Here is a 23249-nt window from a genome sequence, read left to right as displayed (position 1 = left end):
TGTAATCCCCGTCTATTCCACCCAACTTGAGGGTTGTTGTGTTCACTGGTACGTGTTCTCATTCTAAATTGTGTCCTAATCCCACATGTGTGTCCTCACCTGTTTGCTTCTCACACTATCAGTAATGGGCATACCCTATCAAACCCGGCTTCCCATGGTCCCCAGATTTCCTCGGATTTCTTTTTGCTACCTCTATCTTTATAGATCACTTATTCTATGATCTTACATCGTGTCATGCCCCTCTTCCATTCTATGAAGGATGGTGTCCTTCCCCATTTCAGTGCAATATTCTGTTTGCTTTCTTATATCCCATGTTAACGAATATCTTCTGATATTTGGTAAGGTCTGAGGGTTTCCATGCACTTAGGAGAGCCCTGCGGGGGGTGAGGTCAAGGGTTCCTCCAAAGATTGGGTGTTTCGCTGGATAGTCCCACCAGGTGTTGAAAAAGGTCCACATTTCCTAAGGCATAGGAGATTCGAGGTCTTCCCATCTGACAAAGTAGTATCCAAGTGTAGTACGTCCTATTTAGTACCTTGAGTTGAATCAGTTTAAAGCTAGCTTTAATGATCCCTTCTGCAAGGAAGTTCAAAGCCTCCTGCCAGTCCTCATCTACTTCCGCCAGGTACCCTTCCCACTTAGCCTTGAGGCGTCTCAATGGGCTCTGAGTGTTACACATCAGTGTGCCATAGGTCATCGATATCAATTTGTGTTGAACCTGCCCCTCCAGCAATCTCCTTTCTAAAGGGGATTCTTGCCTGGTTTCTTCATCCAAGTCAATGCTGCTGGACAGAGCATGTCTAAGTTGCCTATATTTGAACCACTGCTTGGGTGGCATCTCATACTCCTTCTGGAGATGTACGAATGAAACCACTCCGTTGGCGTCCCATACATCGGCTTGTGTGCTGAGGCCTATCCTATCCACCCCAAGTACCCCCGCAGTGCGCCCATTTGCTTCAGTCTAGTTCCTTCCCAAAGTGGTGTGCTCGGTGTCAATCTCTTATCCCATCCCATCTCCCTCAAAAGGCCATTCCACATATCTCTCACCATGACCTTATCCGGACATGCCCAGGCTTCTAGGCCAGCACATGCATGAATGTTTTAGGACCCATTCCCTATCTGCCTACCTGTACTGCTGGGTCATCCTTGTCTAAGTACACCCAGGTATTAACTATTGCGTTCTGTGCTACCTCATAATTCTTACGGGGATTTGGCAATGCTAAACCGCCGTTGTATTTGGCTCGCTGTAGTGTCCGTATGAAAATGCATGGTTGCCCTTCAACCCAAAGCAGTTTTCTCAGTGAGCTATCAAAACATGGAAAGAACGCATTGGGCAATTTGTATGGGCAGTTCTGTAAAACATACACCAATCGTGGTAGGGCAACCAATTTCAACATGGCTGTCCAGCCTAACAATAGGGGTAGAGTAATCCAACGTTTGACGTCACGCTCAAGGTTTTGTAATAAAGGGTCGAGGTTGGCCCGGGCATTAGATTTTGCATCTCTCATAATCTACATTCCCAGGTACTTCATTATTAGGTGTTCCACTCTCAGCGTTAGTGGTAATTGGTCTAACTGCTTCCATCCCACCACTGGGAACACGAGCAATTTCCCCCAATTAATTGAGAAGCATGAGACCTGGTCGAATATTTGGAATATTTTAGCTATGACTGGAGAATTCTTGAAGCAAACTTTTGGTGATAAAGAACAACTCCAAGTTATATTCTATTCGAAGGAACGCATATTGATTAATGGACAGAACAGCCTTAGCAGCATTCCAATTAGAGTATGTCGGAATGTTTAATGCACTGCACAGCTCAGTTGATTGGCAATAAAGCCTAGGGGAGGGCAGGTCTCAATCATCACTCCGAATTCCTAGAAAAACACAATTGTCTACGGCGGCTTACCGAGTAGATATATATGAGGTTTGATAAACTTTGGTGCTTGGAAAAAAACTTCTCCCACCAACTGGCCTCTGCTCAAACACATGAAGATAGTCTTGCCTTTGGCGCAGTGTTGAGTGGTAACCGTTCAAAAAATTCCAGTCTGTTGAGCAGCACATTGACACTGACAATCAATAACCGTTACCATCAATTGGCCTAAAGGAATAAAATTGAGACAATGGCACAATAAAAAAAAACAGCCCACAAAAGATAGCAGCTGTGAGACAAGTAATCAGAGAAATCCACATACACTGTATACATGTCAAGGAAGGCACAGAACTAAATGCTGACTTAGCAGATAAAGCAATACTATAGTTGACAAGAACATTAAGAAACAAATGGTAAAAAAGCTCTTTACCATCTGAGCAACTACATTTCTGCAGAAACTTGAGCTATGCAAATGGCAAACTGATCAATCACAGAAAGCAGAACAACAACTTAATAAATAGGATAGAGCAACCAAACAATTTTGGTGGTTACCTCCACAATCAAGATGTTCTTACTGCATCTGGCAGCCGTCCTTAAATCACAGATGGTTGAGTAAATGGATGTTAATCAAGAAACTGGATTTTCTATAGACACGAACAACAGAAATGGCTGCTGATAACGACTTCATTTGTAAGATTAAGCCAAAGGTGGTGGCTCTCAGACCAAAAACACATGTATCGTGCATTTTCTCGATGATAGCACAGGACCAAATTCTTGCTTGCCAGTGCTCCCTGTCTATACCATACGAATTTGTGCTACATTAGCACCATCATCTTCATCTTTTGAGCTAGTTGATATTGTGCCTAATGTCTCCTCCCTGGACTATCCCAGCTTTAAGTATCAAAAGACCACACCTGTTTTTCAGCTCACAGTGTGAATGCTGGTCTAATATTTCAAACCAGTATTCTGCATAATCTTTAGTCAGAGCACTTGGGTCACCGCTTCCATTTTACACATTACTCCTCCCCCCAAAGTCAACACTGAATGCTGGTTTTCAGCTGAAGAAAAAAATATGTGGAGTGGTCAATCATTGAAGCAAAGAATAATTATAGAATTCTACGGAGAATTAGCAATTTTAATGCTTGGTTCTCTTCGATCCAACAAAGGTGGACTGTTATCCTGGATCTTAAACCTCTTCTTGATCATTTCTGATATGTTAAAAGTCAATCAATCAAAGACTTTATTTCGGTAATCATAGCCTTAAAGCTACATATAAAACATTAAAAACAATTTATTATTTAGTCCTCCCAAAGCTTCCCCCTCAGTACTAAGTAGAGAGCGACCCGCAGGTCCACAAAAGAGACATTTAGGCTGCCACGTCCTATATCTACTATATTCCATTTTATAGTTAGGAAACGTTAGACCTGGTCTAACTTACTAATATTTGCTTTAAAGTCAGCTTGAAAATGAGTAAGCACATTATTCTTAGATATCCACTCCCAAAGACTAATAAGGATTTGCTTACTATGACTCTTTTGAATGTATCGAATTTTATTGATGAGGCTTATTCAACGATAGTTAGAAGGAGTATTTCTAGTGTTCTTGTTGAAGATCGGTATAGTTTTTGCTTCTTTTCAAGAGTTAGGAATTAGGGCTCCGGCAGCTATGGAGTTAGATAATTTATTTATGTACTGTCCCCATATCACTGGTTATGAGCAATACAAATCTGATGGAATCATGCCAAAGCCAGGGGCTTTACCAGATTTTTGGGCATATATCACATTTAGGGTTTTTTCTACTGTAAGCATCACCCTCTCTCGTTGTCTCCCTCATTTTCCCTGTATATGATGGACGAGATGTCTGCGGTATTACTTTCAAATGGAAACAAAGCATTAAAAAATAATCTATCCACTCCCGTGGTTGGAAGTCTGAGTGAGAGTAATCCTTACCCCCCCCCCCTCCCCCCCCCCCCCCGGAGGTCACTAAGTGCCAAAACCCCATGCTATTTTGTGCCTTGGCCGACTCCAGCAAATTTTCCCAGATTTTAATTTCCGACTTAACCTCTAGGATTGGATGAATATTTTACATTCGTCTGCATTCTATAATGCTGGCCCTTCCCTTGTTTTTTATTGCCTTGATAAATGCAGTCTTTGCATCTTAACAGTCATGATAAAACCTCTCATGTGATCTGGGTATATGCTTGTGATTTTTAATATCTTCCTGGAAGAGTTGCTTCAGTTTGGAAAATAGTTCTCCATGAGCGGCCAAAATTTGGTATAGTTGTGCAAGCTTGATCCTCTAAATGGGAAAATGCCAAAACAAATATTTTATAAATTGCTTACATAACATTTGCAGAATTATTTATATTCACACATTTTACATTTCATCCATTATTATTTAGCAGTATTGATTCAGGGGGAAATGGATCTGGACAGATGAAATCTCGGATATGGAAATCCCTTTAATTCTAACAGGAGTGGGTCATGGTCACTTTCTGTTCTTTCAATGACCTTCATGTTGGCCATTTCAAGTCATATTTTAAGGTCGATCATAATGTAATCAACTTACTCTTGCATCACCTCTCCTGAAAGTCGATTTGGTACATAGGTCAGATGGATAATGCAAGGTCTATTATTTGTAGAGCGGCCAAACTCATGTTCTTTCGCCCAGGCTTAGATAAAGGTGGTATACCACTTATCTCGTCTTCATCCTTAATCAAATCTAACATGGGGGCATAGGGCTCGAACCAGGTTTTAAAATATATATGTTAAAATACATAGTTACAGTGATGTAATGCCTTGCCCAATAGAGGTTTAAAATTCTACTCATAGTTTCAAAGTTGGGGATCTTTATTTCGCAGAGTACTTCTATTATAAATATTTACTAAGAGATAAGGATGCCTTCGTTTAGGTATCCATCTGAATCTTAATAGGTCTGGTGAGGCTGTGCCAATTTCCTTGATTAATGGTGAGGCTGTGCCGATTTCCTTGATTAAGCAATCAAGAGATGATTTTACCCATATAATCAGCCCACCCAACGGTCTGCCCGCCTTAGATTTTTAGGCCTGTATTCTAACTGTATTGAAGCCTAGTCTATACATTTAGTTAGTAGCCCACGTCTCCTGAAAGAGGCAAACATGATGTTCATCACTGATTTGGCACCATTTGTTATCAGATAATTTCATTTTAATTCCTGCAATATTCAATTTCCCTAGCCTTTTTTTAGAGGCAGAACATATTTCCTTCTCACACTCACCCAGGCTACCATTCTTAGGCGAAGGCACATTGCTCTCTACGAGAAAGTGGGTTCTAGTTGAATTTTCTTGTGCAAGTGTCAAAATAGTTGCACTGCCACCCTGTATTATACAATGGATATCTAGAGCATAACCTAAACAGCCTGTATCTGCCCTGGAGGCAAAAAGAACAAAAGGGAGCCAATCTAGGATTGTTATGTCCACTCTTGTACGCACTCTATCAACTTTTGGTGTGTCTTATTAACGTCACAGTTGTTCTGAGTCCCACGCCTTCATCCCTCTGGGATGCAACTCAGGAGTTCTAACTTAAAATGAATTTCAGAGCCCTGAGGAGGTGGAGTACGTTGATTTAACATAATTAGATGTTAAAATTAATTCCTGCATAATTCGGACTGTGTGATGTTAACAAGTTTCCTTACCAGTAGCGCTGAATTGTACTGCAGTGAAGTACTGCTCTGTTTAAGAAAGGACAATCTGTGTCCATGTGCTATAGGTTCAGATACAGCTGAAGAATACCTTTATTTTGTTTATTTGTGGATTTAGACCATCCATTTTCATTAAACTCTCGGTGAGGGATATGATTAAATCGAAAGCAAACAATGAGTAATTAGCACTATAATGTTATGTAGATGCCATTTCTCACATAGAAAAAAATCAGTGGACCTCACCATCCTCCCAATAACTTCATAGAACTGACTTCCTTGATTCTATAGAATCCTCGAATGGCTGGCCTTCAAAGGGATCAATCTCTGTCTCCCCAAATAGTTTTTACACTTCAGTGGTTGTACATTTTAAGGCTACAGTTTACAGAGAATGCATAAACGTGTATCCAAGTTTATCATACTCACTGCATACAACCACCTGGTATCATATTTACTCTCATGATCTTGGACAGCAGTACAATCACAGGAATGGTCAATCATAGAAACCTACTATTAACTTTGTCCTTTATGTGTGCTTTTGATATATGGTAATGTGGGTTCAGCTACCACTTGCAAAAACGTCTACACTATATCCAGGTTATTCTCAAACTGTCCTTCAATACTATCGGTCTATATTTTGTACATTTAATTTTTGAAACCTCCATTCCTCATTTTAAAAGATATCATTCACAGACATTCCCTACTTGACTTTCACCACACACATTTTGCAGAACAGCACAGTAAAATCACAAATGTCTTCAGCAAATCATCAATTTTCTCTTTTGTACTGCCGAACTACGCTGCTTTCTTACATCTCATTCCTTCTGGACATCATAATCTTTTCATCAAAACTGCTACCACTGCAAACCTCCTCTATAGCCACCACATCCAGAACAATCTCTCATTGCACTTGACATAAACCCTTAACAATACAGAAATTATTCCATCAGTCTCCTCAGCGGCTCCGGGCAACATCCTGTTCCTCCCTCTAAGGAAAGATTTATTAATTTACAACCTGTACTTTTTCGGAAACTTCTCCGTTTGACACCAGACTACCTCTCAGCCCAGATATGGCCCACAACAAATTAATCACCCTGTTCAATAAATCAATCTTCATCCCTGAAAATGAAAATGAATGAAAATGAAAATGTTTTTATTCTGCGCATACTTTGCCCCATGGGCGTCAAGGCGCCTAACATCAAAACACAGCTTATCACTCCAGGGAACGTTCAGTTAGAGATAAGACTTCCTAAAGAACCATGTCTTTAGCTCCTTTTTGAACAACTCAATAGATGGCAACCTCTTAAGCTCAATGGGAATCGAATTCCAGAGCTGAGGGGCCACCACTGAAAAGGCCCTAGCTCCCCATCTTGCCAGCCTGACCCTTGGCACGACAAGTTGGAGCAATTCAGCGGATCGAAGGCCTCTAACTGGGACATAGCGAGCGAGCAAGGAACTAATCCCACTCATTGATCCCTCCGCCAATGCTCTGTAAGTCATGCAAAGAATTTTAAAAGAAATTCTGTGCTGCACTGGAAGCCAGTGAAGATCTTTCCTGGCTTTAGTCGCCGAAGCCACCTTAGGAAGGGCCAATACAAAACGTGCAGCCGCGTTCTGCACAATTTGCAGTCGATGTACAAGGCTCTTGTTGGACTCCATATACAGGGAATTGCAATAATCCAGCCTGGAGCCAACAAGAGCGACTGCAATTTGTTTCCGAGCTTGGGGAGAAAGATATTCACGGATTCTATTTAGAGTTCTAATCACACCCCAGCAAGTGGCCACGGTCCTGTTTACTTGAAGGGACATAGAGAGTGAGGTGTCAAATATCACACCTAGATTTCTGGCTGATTGGGAGGGAGAGGGGCAGGTGCCAAGAGACGAAGGCCACCACTCGCTCGACCAGACATCCTGGTTCTTTCCAAAAACCAGTACCTCTGTTTTTTCGCCATTGAGCCTCAGGGAATTAACAGTCATCCAGTCTGCCACCAACTGCATGCATACCCTGAAGCTCAAGGCAGATGTCACCACAGAGGAATGAGCCAGAGACACCATGATTTGAGTGTCATCAGCGTAGGACACTACCTCCATCCCCTGCGATCTTATAAGTCTAGCAAGGGGGGCCACATAGATGTTAAACAGGGTCGGGCTTAAAGCCGACCCTTGTGGCACCCCACATTGCAAAGACTCGGCAGGGGAGAGGTAGTTCCCAAGCATCACTCTCTGCTCTCTTTCTAAAAGAAAGGAGTTTAGAAGACTCAAAGCCGATCCCTCGACCCCTGCCTCCCTAAGCCGAGATGTTAAAATGGCGGGAGACAGGGTATCGAATGCGGCCGAGAGATCAAGTAAAACCAAGACAGTGGATTGGCCAGAGTCCACTTGCCGACGGATCTTGTCGGCCACAAGAGTCAGAGCAGACTCTGTGCTGTGGTGTTTCCTGAAACCATGCTGTGTGTTATCCAAATATCCGGATTGATCAAGAAAGGCGGACAGATGAGAATTTAGATGTACTTCCAATATCTTTGCAGGTGCCGGAAGAAGGGAGATTGGCCTAAAGTTTTTTAAAAGGCCAGGGTCAAGGGATGATTTCTTGAGGAGAGGCTTCACGATGGCCTTCTTCCATACCGTTGGAAAAGAGCCCTGGGAGATGGATTTGTTCATAACCATGAGCATGGAAGGAAGAAGACTGCTTCTACACTCTTTGAGCTTTTTAAGAGGTAGAGGATCCATAGGAGAAGAAGACTTGGTTCTATCCAGCAGGAGACCCAGCTCCTCCAACGACAGGGGGGGGAATTCCGATAGAGATGGACTAGCAGTATCCCTACTGAAAGAATCAAGACTAGACAGCTCCGTATAGATACTCCGATCCAATAAAAGGCGTTCGACATCCAATGAGGCATGGATATCAAAAATCTTCTTATGGAAAAAAGCAGAAATCTTATTGCACAGTTCCTGTGAATGGACTACAGGATCAGGGAGTTGGAGGGAACATAATGAATCAGCGATTTTAAACAGTTCCCCCGGAGAAGAAAGAGAGCTGGTCAGATTAGCAAAGTAGTCCTGCTTCTCCTTTACCACTCTCAATTTATACTCCCGCAGTGCAGACTTGTGGGCCTCTCGGTCCCTAGGATCCCATGATTTCCTCCACTTTCTCTCGGTACACCTACATCCCTGCCTCAAAAGTCTCAGCTGGCTGGAGAACCAGGGAGCGGTAGGCTTTCGCCTTGCTACATATCGCAGCGAAGCAGGGGCCAGCCTATCAACAGCACTGACTATGGAGTTCGTTAGATCAGCGGCTGCCTCACCTGCATCCTTACCAGCAAGAGAGTGAGTGGAAGAGACAAAGGGAACAAGAGCTTTGTCCGTAACATTCCTCAAGTTTCTTGTTGTATTGTTGATGCGAACAGATGACAGGATACTTCATGTTGGTTACATATAGATTTAATGTAGGACACAGCCGAGCACAAGCCTCGCCAGCTGACCAGACCACCAACTGACACTAGTGGAATTCTCCAGGTAGAAGTCAGAACATACATAGGCATTGTGGTAGAGAGAGAACAAGAAAACACAAAGAAAGGACTACGACAAAAGACAACCATATTACTTGAAGAATCAATGTACAACACATCTCCCTCCTTTATAGAAAAGAAAAGAAATAAAGGAAACAAAGATTACAATGCAAAAGACTGCAACGACAACCACAAAGACAAAAGAGTATTCAGAGACACAGAATGAAATGAAACTCTTAGATGAAACAAAACACTCAAACAACACCTACTCCATGTTGTACAATAACAGGATAAGTCCGAAATATCAATACACTCCATCCCCTCCCTTAGAAATTGGGAGAAACACAACATACCCCAAGAAAGTTAAAGAAACCCAAAAGTTCCCTTTTTACGGACACACAGGCAGTGTAATCATGACCCCTCAAAATAAGGAACAACATAAGGAACCAAACCTGGTAAATAACACAACTTTCCTTAAACAGGGTACACCTCAGTATAGACAACCAGGGAACTGACATGGGCAATGACTAATAAGAGCAGCACTAACCCTACAACCCATTTCAGAAAAACTAATCCAGACAACTGGAGAACTAATATAGGTATTGATTACTCACCAACTCTACACCCTCCAAAGTAGGCTACACCACACGACAGCACAGGATGGTTAACCTGAAGATTGACTAACTTCCAACACTATTGCTCCAAAGAAGGGTACAACACAGAGTACAAACCCTGAAACTAAACCTACAGCATGCCATGGGTACCAACAGGCCCCACCCTCTCCCCAAAGAAGAGTACACCAATGGGTAAAAACACCACCATAGGAAAGTACAACAACAACAACTCACACAGGTTGCACAGGGTTCACACCCTGGAACTTATACACAAACATGCCCTACATAGGGTATGTCATGGGTACTGACTGGCCCCACACCCTCCTCATAGAAGGGTACACCATTGGGTAAAAGACACCGGCACAGGAAAGTAGAGCCACAACAGCTCTCAAAACACTTTCCACACTGACCCCCAAAACACTCAAAAGGTTAACTCCAACCAGGGAAAACACATAAGCCCTCCTAGACAGAGTACAACGGAGGAAATGGCCCTTCAGATTAGAATGAGACACCAAATATCAGTGCAACCTCATAATAAAGAATACAAAAGGAGAAGAGACCTGTTGAAACCGTCATCACACACCTGGTGTTGACCTCTCACAATAATGCAACATTTACTAACAAACTCGGTGACCTAACCACCAACAACACAACAAAACAGGGTGACAACAAACGTTGCACAAGGTTCACACCTTGGAATTTATACTCTAACATGCCCTACATAGAGTACACCATGGGTACCGACTGGCCCCACACCCTCCCCAAAGAAGGGTACACCATTGGGTAAAAGACACCGCCATGGGAAAGAACAGCCACACACTTTCCACAATGACCCCCAAAACATAAGCTACAACAAACGTTGTACAAGGTTCACACTTTAGAATTTATACTCCAACACACCCTACATAGAGTATACCATGGGTACCAACTGGCCCCACCCCCTCCCCAAAGAAGGGTACACTATTGGGTAAAAGACACCACCATGGGAAAGAACAGCCACACACTTTCCACATTGACCCCCAAAATACAAGCTAATGAGCTGCCTAACAACAAGACACAACAGCTCGTAGTCCTGGTTCTTCTCAGAACCTCTCTGTAACAATTCGCTGTCATCAATCCTTAGACCTGGAAAATCTTGAAACTCTTCAGTCTCAAATTTACCTCTTGGATTCGTTCCGACACAGAATCCTCACCTTGCTTCAGTGACATGCTCCAGGACTCACAGTCCCAATTCAGATTTAACTAAGTTTTGAAGTCACCATCAGTACAATTTCAGTCCCGGACACTTGACGGTAAACTTTGTCCTCTCACAGCTAGACACTGAAATTCATGTCTCTTTCCGGTCCCGAAACACATATCGACCTTTCTCTGTAACTAACCTGGATTCTTCATCAACGTTGTGGACTTACAGTCTAGAGACTCACTTACAATTTGCTGACCAGAGTCTCTGGAGACTCACTTACAATTTGCTGACCAGAGTCTCTTCTTCGTCAACATTGTAGACCTACAGTCCAGAGACTCACTTACAACTTGCTGACCAGAGTCTCTCATTTGGGACTTTCGTCCTCCGTTATGGACTTACCAACCTTTGTCCCCGTTGTGGACTTACTGTCCAGACTCTCACCTGGGACCTTTGTCCCCATTGTGAACATCATGTCTAGAGTCTCCCCTGGGACCTTTGTCCCCGCTGTGGACTTACTGTCTAGACTCTCACCTGGGACCTTTGTCCCCATTGTGAACATCATGTCTAGAGTCTTCCCTGGGACTTTTGTCCCTGTTGTGGACTTACTGTCCATGCACTCAATCTTTGGACTGAGACATTCCGCTCCTTGTTCCGGGACAACCATGTCTCCTCTAGCACAACCACAGTCCATACTTTGCCTTTAGCAACGACGTTTGTCCAGTCCTGTATCTTTTACCTCTGACTTCTTGCTTCTTCAGAACACTTTTGTACTAGTTTTCCGATGACAAGTGTTAGCTGTGGAAGAGTCAACAAACGCGCTTCTGATAGATTAATTACTTCCTGTAGATTCTGTACACTGTTAGTTATTGGACATATGTCAGCTGGAGAATATGTTGGAAAAGTCTTTATTCCCCTCCTCTAGGTAAACAGACTCCATTCTAGTTCTAAGGCACCTTTCTGATTCATAAACACTTTCTTCCTGCGGTATCTGTTAAAAGTTATTAGTCGTGCATTTGTCAATAGGTTCTCTGTGTTTATTTATTTATTTTTTTTGACTTCAGGTACAATTCTGCGCTGCATTGTACTACTCACAAAACTGCAGTGGAAAATGTCTTGCTCGGATCTTAAATCCAACAAAAATACTAAATAAGACCACAAGATGGCACTATCGTTAATGAATTGACACCAAAACTGTATTCAACTACACATTGAAATTAATATTCCTCCATTCAGCGTGAAACTGACAAAACCTAATTTCTCCACGTGTTTATGATTTCTGACACGCATCATACCTAAACAAAACAGCAACCTTTCCGCTTCTCTCACCATCTGAACAACATTCAGTATGCTCGTGACCGTTTTCCCCTCTGTTGGCGTCACGTTGAGAGCAGGCTAGACACCAAGATATTGTTGTCAGTTCAGTTGAAGCAGCACTACATGCTGCTCCTGGATTGCGTTGCGTTATGTTCACGAAACCAGTTGCCATGAGAACACAATGCGTGGAGTTACAAAATGGCTGCTTTACGTCGCATAAAAACGTCACACGCTGCCGTGATGATGTACCCAGGCTTCGTCCACAGACTATAATGACTCTGTCATGACGACCTCTTAGAACAGGCTGGTTCTCCGCTGAGTCCCACGGAGATTCGAACACGTCATCATTAGAGAGAGTGCCATGGTGAAGACCAGATCAGCGTGGAGACAGACACACAGAACCACAGTCAACCGGTACTCTCAGTCAACAAACATTTAACTGGGTGTCAAACTCACGGTAAAAAAACTTGAGTGTAGCTTCTTTTCCCTTTCTCCGATTTAGTGTATTGTTCACTCGTTTATGGCAGCATGTTTCCGTTTATCCGATTCTCTCGTTTATATTTAGCAGCTGGTTTGCATTCAAAAGTACTTCGTTTGAATCTGTGCTGTTTCCCGTGTCTAACACTTCATTTATAATATTACAGGAGAAATTCATTGGACGGATTACCTGCAGTTACTAGTTCCTTTTAATTTTGATAAGAGTTTCACAGCCTTGTCAGTTGCTTCTGTACGTGGTTTTAACTGCAGCTATTTGAGGTGTAGTTTAGTTCAACTTTAGTTGCCACTTTAGACAGGTTTCTTAAAATCTCGAGGCGCTACAAATGCTTGCGGCTGGTTTCTTACTTTTTTTTTTTTACTGCGCTTCAAAGTTTCTGGTTACACCACCGCTTTTATTTTCCTACAGCTTACTACTTGCCACAGTTAAAATTGCGCCGTACTGCCAGAAATGAGTAATGTACTCACAATTCTTTTGTTGCTTTAAATTCCTTTGAGTTTTTCCTCAATCATCTGGTTTCAAGCTTCCTCTGACAATGTTACTGGCAGTAGATAAGTTGACCGTTGTGGGTTCTTTTAGCGAGGTGTAGCTGAGGCTGTGTTTGATGGTTTCTTCCCGGGTCTGGTCAGCAGAAAACGTCGCCAAAATGTTGTATAGTTGATGCGAACAGATGACAGGATACTTCATGTTGGTTACATATAGATTTAATGTAGGACACAGCCGAGCACAAGCCTCGCCAGCTGACCAGACCACCAACTGACACTAGTGGAATTCTCCAGGTAGAAGTCAGAACATACATAGGCATTGTGGTAGAGAGAGAACAAGAAAACACAAAGAAAGGACTACGACAAAAGACAACCATATTACTTGAAGAATCAATGTACAACATTTCTCCTGAGTGTATGAGAGGAAGTCGTCAGATTGGCAAAACTAGGGGCAGGAAGAATAAATTGCAACGGGACGGCAAAGTGGTCAGTCCAGACCAGTGGAAGAGGAAGGCCAGTCGATAATCTAGGATCGTTGGAAAACACCCCATCCAATATATGACCAGCCGTGTGAGTAGGACTGCTCACATGTTGTTTAAGATCACAAGCTCCAAGTGACTCAACCAGAGATGTAGTGTCTTTTGAATTGGTGTCCTCAAGATGGAAATTTAAGTCACCCAAGATGGTAAGACACGGCTTACCAAAATAGGGTTCCAGGATTCTCAATAGGTCCGCAGGGAAACCCGATCTAAGGCCAGGAGGCCTGTATATCAAGATCCCTGTAAAAGATGCCGAAGGGGCACAGGCAATACAGAAATAGAAGGCTTCAAAGCGATCTTGGGGCCCGGATAGAGGCTTAATGCTACATGGGAGAGAGGATCTCACAAGAATAGCAATCCCTCCACCTCTGCGGAGCAGTCTATCCTGCCTGTGCAGAGAATAGCCATCGGGAATGGCCATCAATAAGTCATGGCCAGAGGTGTCGGATGTCCAAGTCTCAGTAATGAACACCCAATCCGGTTGACGAGCATCAACGAAGTCATGAAAAGCTACATTGTGCTTGACCAGTGAGCGCGCATTAATGAGAAAGCCATTTCTTAGAGAGGTGGGTGGACAGGTAGGAAGGGGCAAGAACGTGGGCGGATCGTTGGAAACAAAATTAAAAGAGGAGAGACAGGCCCTGCAACATCGGGCATATAGAATCCCTTCTGGTGAAAAACGATGAGCACAAGACAGCAAGCGCGGTTTAAGTGAAAGGAGGTAGACCCTCGAGTATTGTCTGCTAGGATCGGAGGGGGAAAGAGGGGTAGCAGCCGAGTCCAGCCCGGCCTGCAGCCCGTCCTCAGCGCGGACGGGCGCAGACGGGCTGAACTCAGGCGTAACTCCGGCGGAAGTCAGGCGATCCTGCTGCGCGATTACGCTGCGCGTAAGCATGGCTCCAGTTTAAATGGTCGCGCCTCCTAAGTGAGGACTAGACCGCGCTAAAACTCACCCCTCAAGCAATATGGCCGCCGTCGAGACACTGGCGAGGGACCCGCGAAATGCGGTGCTTCCGCTATTATGGTGCAAGTAAGGGTGGCAGCGTGGAGGTAAGCGGGGCCAGGTAATTCTAAAATCAGGGGAAAATAGTTTGCGCTAACAAAGAAATAAACAAGATGCAAAACGGGAAGTTTTAAAATCCTCAGGAACTGCCTGTAACGGAGCGCTGCCAGGGAGTGCGCTAAGCAAAAATGAGAGCGCGCCTAAGATTTGCCTCCAGTTTAAATGGTCGCGCCTCCTAAGTGAGGACTAGACCGCGCTAAAACTCACCCCTCAAGCAATATGGCCGCCGTCGAGACACTGGCGAGGGACCCGCGAAATGCGGTGCTTCCGCTATTATGGTGCAAGTAAGGGTGGCAGCGTGGAGGTAAGCGGGGCCAGGTAATTCTAAAATCAGGGGAAAATAGTTTGCGCTAACAAAGAAATAAACAAGATGCAAAACGGGAAGTTTTAAAATCCTCAGGAACTGCCTGTAACGGAGCGCTGCCAGGGAGTGCGCTAAGCAAAAATGAGAGCGCGCCTAAGATTTGCCTCCAGTTTAAATGGTCGCGCCTCCTAAGTGAGGACTAGACCGCGCTAAAACTCACCCCTCAAGCAATATGGCCGCCGTCGAGACACTGGCGAGGGACCCGCGAAATGCGGTGCTTCCGCTATTATGGTGCAAGTAAGGGTGGCAGCGTGGAGGTAAGCGGGGCCAGGTAATTCTAAAATCAGGGGAAAATAGTTTGCGCTAACAAAGAAATAAACAAGATGCAAAACGGGAAGTTTTAAAATCCTCAGGAACTGCCTGTAACGGAGCGCTGCCAGGGAGTGCGCTAAGCAAAAATGAGAGCGCGCCTAAGATTTGCCTCCAGTTTAAATGGTCGCGCCTCCTAAGTGAGGACTAGACCGCGCTAAAACTCACCCCTCAAGCAATATGGCCGCCGTCGAGACACTGGCGAGGGACCCGCGAAATGCGGTGCTTCCGCTATTATGGTGCAAGTAAGGGTGGCAGCGTGGAGGTAAGCGGGGCCAGGTAATTCTAAAATCAGGGGAAAATAGTTTGCGCTAACAAAGAAATAAACAAGATGCAAAACGGGAAGTTTTAAAATCCTCAGGAACTGCCTGTAACGGAGCGCTGCCAGGGAGTGCGCTAAGCAAAAATGAGAGCGCGCCTAAGATTTGCCTCCAGTTTAAATGGTCGCGCCTCCTAAGTGAGGACTAGACCGCGCTAAAACTCACCCCTCAAGCAATATGGCCGCCGTCGAGACACTGGCGAGGGACCCGCGAAATGCGGTGCTTCCGCTATTATGGTGCAAGTAAGGGTGGCAGCGTGGAGGTAAGCGGGGCCAGGTAATTCTAAAATCAGGGGAAAATAGTTTGCGCTAACAAAGAAATAAACAAGATGCAAAACGGGAAGTTTTAAAATCCTCAGGAACTGCCTGTAACGGAGCGCTGCCAGGGAGTGCGCTAAGCAAAAATGAGAGCGCGCCTAAGATTTGCCTCCAGTTTAAATGGTCGCGCCTCCTAAGTGAGGACTAGACCGCGCTAAAACTCACCCCTCAAGCAATATGGCCGCCGTCGAGACACTGGCGAGGGACCCGCGAAATGCGGTGCTTCCGCTATTATGGTGCAAGTAAGGGTGGCAGCGTGGAGGTAAGCGGGGCCAGGTAATTCTAAAATCAGGGGAAAATAGTTTGCGCTAACAAAGAAATAAACAAGATGCAAAACGGGAAGTTTTAAAATCCTCAGGAACTGCCTGTAACGGAGCGCTGCCAGGGAGTGCGCTAAGCAAAAATGAGAGCGCGCCTAAGATTTGCCTCCAGTTTAAATGGTCGCGCCTCCTAAGTGAGGACTAGACCGCGCTAAAACTCACCCCTCAAGCAATATGGCCGCCGTCGAGACACTGGCGAGGGACCCGCGAAATGCGGTGCTTCCGCTATTATGGTGCAAGTAAGGGTGGCAGCGTGGAGGTAAGCGGGGCCAGGTAATTCTAAAATCAGGGGAAAATAGTTTGCGCTAACAAAGAAATAAACAAGATGCAAAACGGGAAGTTTTAAAATCCTCAGGAACTGCCTGTAACGGAGCGCTGCCAGGGAGTGCGCTAAGCAAAAATGAGAGCGCGCCTAAGATTTGCCTCCAGTTTAAATGGTCGCGCCTCCTAAGTGAGGACTAGACCGCGCTAAAACTCACCCCTCAAGCAATATGGCCGCCGTCGAGACACTGGCGAGGGACCCGCGAAATGCGGTGCTTCCGCTATTATGGTGCAAGTAAGGGTGGCAGCGTGGAGGTAAGCGGGGCCAGGTAATTCTAAAATCAGGGGAAAATAGTTTGCGCTAACAAAGAAATAAACAAGATGCAAAACGGGAAGTTTTAAAATCCTCAGGAACTGCCTGTAACGGAGCGCTGCCAGGGAGTGCGCTAAGCAAAAATGAGAGCGCGCCTAAGATTTGCCTCCAGTTTAAATGGTCGCGCCTCCTAAGTGAGGACTAGACCGCGCTAAAACTCACCCCTCAAGCAATATGGCCGCCGTCGAGACACTGGCGAGGGACCCGCGAAATGCGGTGCTTCCGCTATTATGGTGCAAGTAAGGGTGGCAGCGTGGAGGTAAGCGGGGCCAGGTAATTCTAAAATCAGGGGAAAATAGTTTGCGCTAACAAAGAAATAAACAAGATGCAAAACGGGAAGTTTTAAAATCCTCAGGAACTGCCTGTAACGGAGCGCTGCCAGGGAGTGCGCTAAGCAAAAATGAGGACAACTAATATCACAAAACCCATCTCCCTTTATCAACTCACAAAACATATCCCATTTTATTATCTCTAACCCCGATGTTCCAGCTCCCAAATCTAGTGATTCATTCCATTAAATTCTTGTGCTATAACACCCTCTTTAAAGCCTACAGGTCTATACCTTCCTCGCTGCTTCCCATATTAAGAGTCACTAATTCTGCCAGGAACACTCTCAATTAAATCTTATCACATCCTGCACAACAGTATAGGCTCAATTACCAGCCTGACCTTCCCAGGGAACGTCCTGTTACATTTCTTGGTTCTGCATTTAGTCTTCTTTAATCCAGAGCATGCACATTACATCCCACTCATCCTCAGGACCAATTTGAAAATGAGATGAACAGTGCAAGGGCTCACTTATCCAATCTGAAATATTCTTGGTCTCTACTTCCTCAAATGGATCTCACTCCTGTCACCCACCACCCCGGCTTAAGTATTACCTTATCTGAAGCAGGATTTTGTTCAGCATTTCTTACATAGATGATTTCAGAGCATTATTGTGAAATTATAAAGTACAACATATGAAGTAATGATCCCCTCTTGAAGTCAGATTCCAATAAGGGCAGTAGTCAAAAATGGATGACCACCTATACAATGTACTTCACTGCAGGAAGACACAGTCTGTAATTGCAATGTAGAAATGTTACACCGCAAGTCAGTGGGATGAATTTACTAAGCTGGACCCCCATTTATTATAGTTAACAATAAATGCAATAATGGTAAGTTGTATAAACTCACAGCAAGAATACAATCACTGTCTGCCCAGCTCTCATGTTTTATCACCTAAAGAGCCCTAAAGTTTGGAGCACCTTCTAAATTATGTACCTGACTTTTTCAGAGATGTAACAGAAGCTGCTGGAAATATATGACTGACTGTGGATATTCGATGAATCTGCCCCAGCGCTCGGTTGTCGTGGACTTTCTTGCGTAAGAACTGCAAGGCTGGGTCAAATCGCCTGTAAAAACACACAGCAGACGCAAGAACAATTAAAAGTACTACTCACTAATCAAGCACCTTCAGAATTAACAGGTAAAGGACACTGAACAGTGCTTCTCTGTGTCAAAAGCTTTCAGAAATTAGAAGGCTCATTATATTAGATCATCCTTGGACTAGGCTTAATGAAGTCCACGCCCACTACTAACATCAAACAAGCATTGGCAAAGCTAACTTGTGGCCTTAGCAAGTCTGCAATTTTTTTCGTTTTTTAGCAAACGTGCAATAGTCAATACAAGTATTACTTTCACAAAAATACATTTTAAAAAACATGAAAAGAAAGCAGAAATTAATGCAAAGATTGTCCTACAATCCCTGGCACCGACATAGACTGCATTTTAGTGGATGTGCACGTGAGCACATGCAAAATGCTGTCACTCACTGTGTAAATTGCTGTTTTAATAGGAAACAGGAATCCTTCATTGGGATTTAAGCTTTATCTATTATCCACAATTCAGAATGTGACACTAAGAAAGGTACAATATGAACGTTCATGCATTTCATCTGCATGCCTACACTTAACACAGAAACATTCTAGTCTAAAACCTTTGGCGCTAAATAGATTATTTGCAGATGTGTAGCTCTAAGAAAGTAGTTATGAGTTGGGAAGGATGACTGTCTATCTCAAGCAATAAGTCCGTAACCGCTTGTTTACTGGGAACCAAGTACCCTTCCCTCTCAGGGTAGCGAGATAGAGAAGTAAAAGGCTCACTCTGGAGAGGTGGTGACAGTGTGGGCAATTACCCGTCAAGCAACAAACAACACCCAATAAATCATTATTCATTCAGGGCTTTTTTAAAAAAAAAGAAAAAAGCACTTTATTATGAACACAATACTCAAGTTAATGTATTTAATTGCAAACATATAGGCGAGGGCAGGTGGAAGTGCTTATGGTGAGAACATACTACCAGGTTTCACCCCTAGTGAGCCCTGAACCTTATATCTACTGTACATTAGGCACAACATAATGGGTTGTAGTTACCAAAAGATAGCCCTACTGCCTTTGTCACGGTGTCATCACATTAATAACAGAAACAATGGGTCACAATAAACCTATGCAACATAACACAAGCATTGGCATAGCCAATAGGTCTCGCCTTTGGGACCTTATAAGTGTTTAGCCATGCAACAGTTCATGTTGTTGCACCAAGGATATTCTGCTGCATAAGTAAATACTTATAAGGTTCCAAAAGCGAGACCGATTGGCTATGCCAATGCTTGTTTAATGTTTCAATGTCTTGTATTTGGCTATGTTCAGAAATCAAAATTTTATTTTATTAAATTAAAGCACTTTCCATAAACTATACTTTTTTGAAGAAATTGGCCCACAAAGTTTTTAGAATAATGCTTGAAGGGTAAGATTAATTTAAAAAAATAGCTTTAATAGCAAGCCTGTGGCGCAGTCATGAGAGTTTTGCATTCTTAAAGTGCTTGTGAAAACTTGTATTAGGTTAAATATTTTTTTTACTCTTTTCCTTTATAATGGAAACATGTATTTAATGAATGCGTTCTTTCAGTGTATATTGATTTTAATGCCTATTTTGAAAGGGTTGTGTACATAAAACTGTACATTGTGTCGACGTTGGAAGCATGACCTGCAGAGTCAGCCATACTTCGATGTAAAGTTCACCTGCAGGTTAGAAGTACATATCCGGATGGGGCACACAGCCCACTGAGCTATCTTGGCAGCCAGTTTAAGACGAGGCACTTTAAAAGTGGAGACATGTGAGTGGATCAGCCTTCTTACTGCCCCAGTAAGTATTGTCTGGACACCACCAACGACGCCGAGGCTGTGGGGGGGACGCGATGAAAAGACTGGCAGGGAAGAGACAGTTTTTTTCTCAGTCTGATGTGACATTGTTTATCACACGCCGAGGCTGAGTGGGGGACGCGATGGAAAGCCCGTCAGGGAAGAGCCAGTTTTTCTCAGTCTGATATGAAATTGTTTATCAAGGCTCTGTGAGAGCATTTTACTGCAGATTCCCGTTTATTTGGCGCTCCTCTTAAAGTGTAAATATTATTGTAGACAAGTTTAGGGTTTGTTGCAATAAAGTCTAAATAAAAATAAATAATACAAATTACGGTCATGGAAGCGGAAAAAAGACACGGAGATGAAGATGGAGGAGAGAGAGAGCTGGAGAAAGAAAAATAAATAAATAGAGGTAGAACAAAAGAAAGCGGGAGAGAAAAGCAAATGAAGACGGAAGAGAGGGGGATGGAGAGAGAGAGAGAGCGGGAGAGAGATGATGGCAGGAGAAGAAGGCGGGAGAGAGTGTGGTAGACAGAGTGAGGTGTTAAAGGCTGGTTGACTTAGCGTTCTGCCTTCTTTGGAGTAATTGCATTCCAATAGATGAAGGACCATTTTATATCGCCAAAGTGTGAAGCAGGGGGCGGGGGTAGCGGATACCTTTGAAGTGAAGCTAAGCTTCACTTCAAAGGCTTGTTGGCACAGTGCACGCTGGGGGATGACTGTGGGAGGGGGGCTGGTGTCTGTGCACGCGCTTTTTATGGCAATGCACATGCGCATTGAGCGAGCTTTCACGGGCACTGCATGGAATCGCCCGATCTCGGTAACCTCTGTTTAAGCCCCTTTATATCTCGCTCCGCTCAATGCGCATGCGCATTGATAGGTCGCGAGACCTAAAAAATCACTTAGGGTGGTTTCATCCTGTAATGACAATTATTAGGACACGAGAAGGCTCACTGTTAACGTTGTGATTGTCAATACATCATTTCAAAACATTTCAGTGACCTTCATTAAAAAAAAAAAGAATTCAGTTTTAACTTTGTGATTGTAAATAAAACATTACAAATTTCAATAAAATAAATGTATAAGTCTTTCTTCTATTTTCATACCTGCTGCGACCCAGCCTTATCAGCCGCCACTAGGTGTAGCCGTATTTCAACAACTATGGGTGATAGCCCAAGAGTGCATGACAACAATGGAACAGCTCTCCAGGTCATGCATCCTTAGACCTGGGTGACTTTAGAGAATATTTATAAAAACAAAAAGGGTGTTTGGGGGGGTTGCAGCCCCACAAAACGTTTTTTTCCGTTGATGCGGTTCTTGCTCTTTCTGGGGGCATCAAAGGGAGAACGTTTGAAAATGTACGACCGCTTACAAAGGCTTATGGGGCACTTCACTCAGCTATTTGGGTTGTGTGGCCTTATGAGGAATTCCCCCGCCCAACAGCTGTGATTTTAACATTTCTTTCTTTTACAACAAGGGTGTCTGGCCCCAGTCAGGAACCTGCTGGTTGTCTTGATGCAGGATGCTGGGGAGCCGTACTGTCTCCTTGGTCCCTGCCGGCCCCCCCACATGTGTAGAACTGGCTGTGTGCCATATGGGATCTGGCTTGCATTTCTGCCTTCCTGCCCAAGTGTAAGCAGAAGTAGGGTAAAAAGTGCAGGAGGCAGTCTTTGTGTTGGGCAAGCCCGCCTCCCCCAGACACTGGCAAGGAGAGCGGGGGAAGTGCCCAGCATACTTCTCGGCTATTTGGCCTGTACCATCCTTTGGGCCCCAGGGAGATGGTGTCCAGGAACCAAGGAGGTCTGAACCTGGTAGCACTAGTCATTATTTCTCTTATCTTTGCATTGCATCATTCTCTTCGGGCACGAGGTTCCTTGGGGCTTCGGAGAGAGCGGTTTTACTCTTGGAGTCTCTTCCGAGTCTTTCTCCTTGATACCATTGACCTCCTCGGCGGACTCTCCATCTCTGAATTGCATGATCTCTTTTTAACCCTCTCGGTTTTTCACTTAACAGTATTCACTGCTATTCTGAGCGAGGCTGGTGTTATTACTCGACTGAGTGGTCTCACGACTAGACTGTTGACTTTGGAGCCGGAAAACCAATGGTTCGAGCCTCAGGGCAAATCACTTAATGTCCTGTGCCAACCAAAACAAGCATTGGCATAGCCAATTGGTCTTGCCTTTGGGACCTTATAAGTGTTTAGCCATGCAACACTTGATGTTGTTGCACCAAGGATATTGTGCTGGATAACTAAACACTTATAAGGTCCCAAAGGCGAGACCGATTGGCTATGCCAATGCTTGTTATTATTTGGTAGGAGTGGTTTCATTATGCAATTGAATTCTTGTCCTCTACATAGGACTTTGCGTGTCAGGTTGTTCAATGCAGTTTTGAAACTGGTTACTGGTATTGATTGTGAGCAAAGATGTTCCGCCTGTAAATGACTTATGGATTCCTCTGCGTTACGTCTATGAGGTGAGACTGAGCTTGTTGTAGTCATCTCACGCCTTCAAGCTTTTGGAAAGCAGGGTGAAAGACGTCCCTAGCAAACGTAGTCCCTCAGGGGCCCACTATTCTTTTTTTCTTTGCTTTCTCTGCCCCTGTTGAGCAGTTTTTGACTACCTTGGTGTTGTTTTACTCCTAGTGACTAGCCCTAGCCACCAGGAGTAGTTTATTAGGCCTCCTGGCCACTTAATGTTTACATTAGTATAGGATTTTGCTCCTTCTGTGCTCCCTCCTGCCACAGGAACTGTCTCCTGTTTGTGCCCAGGTCACCTCTCCTGGACCAGGGTCTTTCATGGCTGTGCCTCTAGGGCCCTCAAGGTAAAGTGCCCTGTAGGCCTGTACTCACCAGGTCTTATGGCTTCCTGGCCACTAGAGCGGCAACTGTGTGTCAGCAGGAGCTGAACGCCTCCTCCTTCTGGAGGTTACACACCTGCAAGACCAGGCCTTACAAAAGTTCCATCCCTGTATTGTTCGCCAGAGGGTGTAGGGAGGCCAGCTTCACTGGCCTAGTAGAACCAAACCCTACTCCCTGGGTGCCAACTGAAATCA

At 44.2% G+C, this 23249-nt stretch overlaps 1 protein-coding gene across 1 annotated transcript in view; it reads right to left on the bottom strand.

Moving 5' to 3' along the window:
• Positions 1 to 23249, bottom strand: part of LOC144754622 (inositol 2-dehydrogenase-like) — a 190528-nt gene that overhangs the window by 83044 nt on the left and 84235 nt on the right. The window contains exon 6 of the mRNA XM_078642640.1: positions 18277 to 18407. Coding sequence (XP_078498766.1) covers positions 18277 to 18407 — 131 coding nt within the window. The remainder of the gene's footprint in view (positions 1 to 18276; positions 18408 to 23249) is intronic.

The sequence above is a fragment of the Lissotriton helveticus genome, chromosome 5_1, assembly GCF_964261635.1.
Source record: "Lissotriton helveticus chromosome 5_1, aLisHel1.1, whole genome shotgun sequence".
NCBI lineage: Eukaryota > Metazoa > Chordata > Amphibia > Caudata > Salamandridae > Lissotriton > Lissotriton helveticus.
Note: the sequence above shows the minus strand (reverse complement) of the source record. Positions and strands in the feature narration are given on the sequence as shown.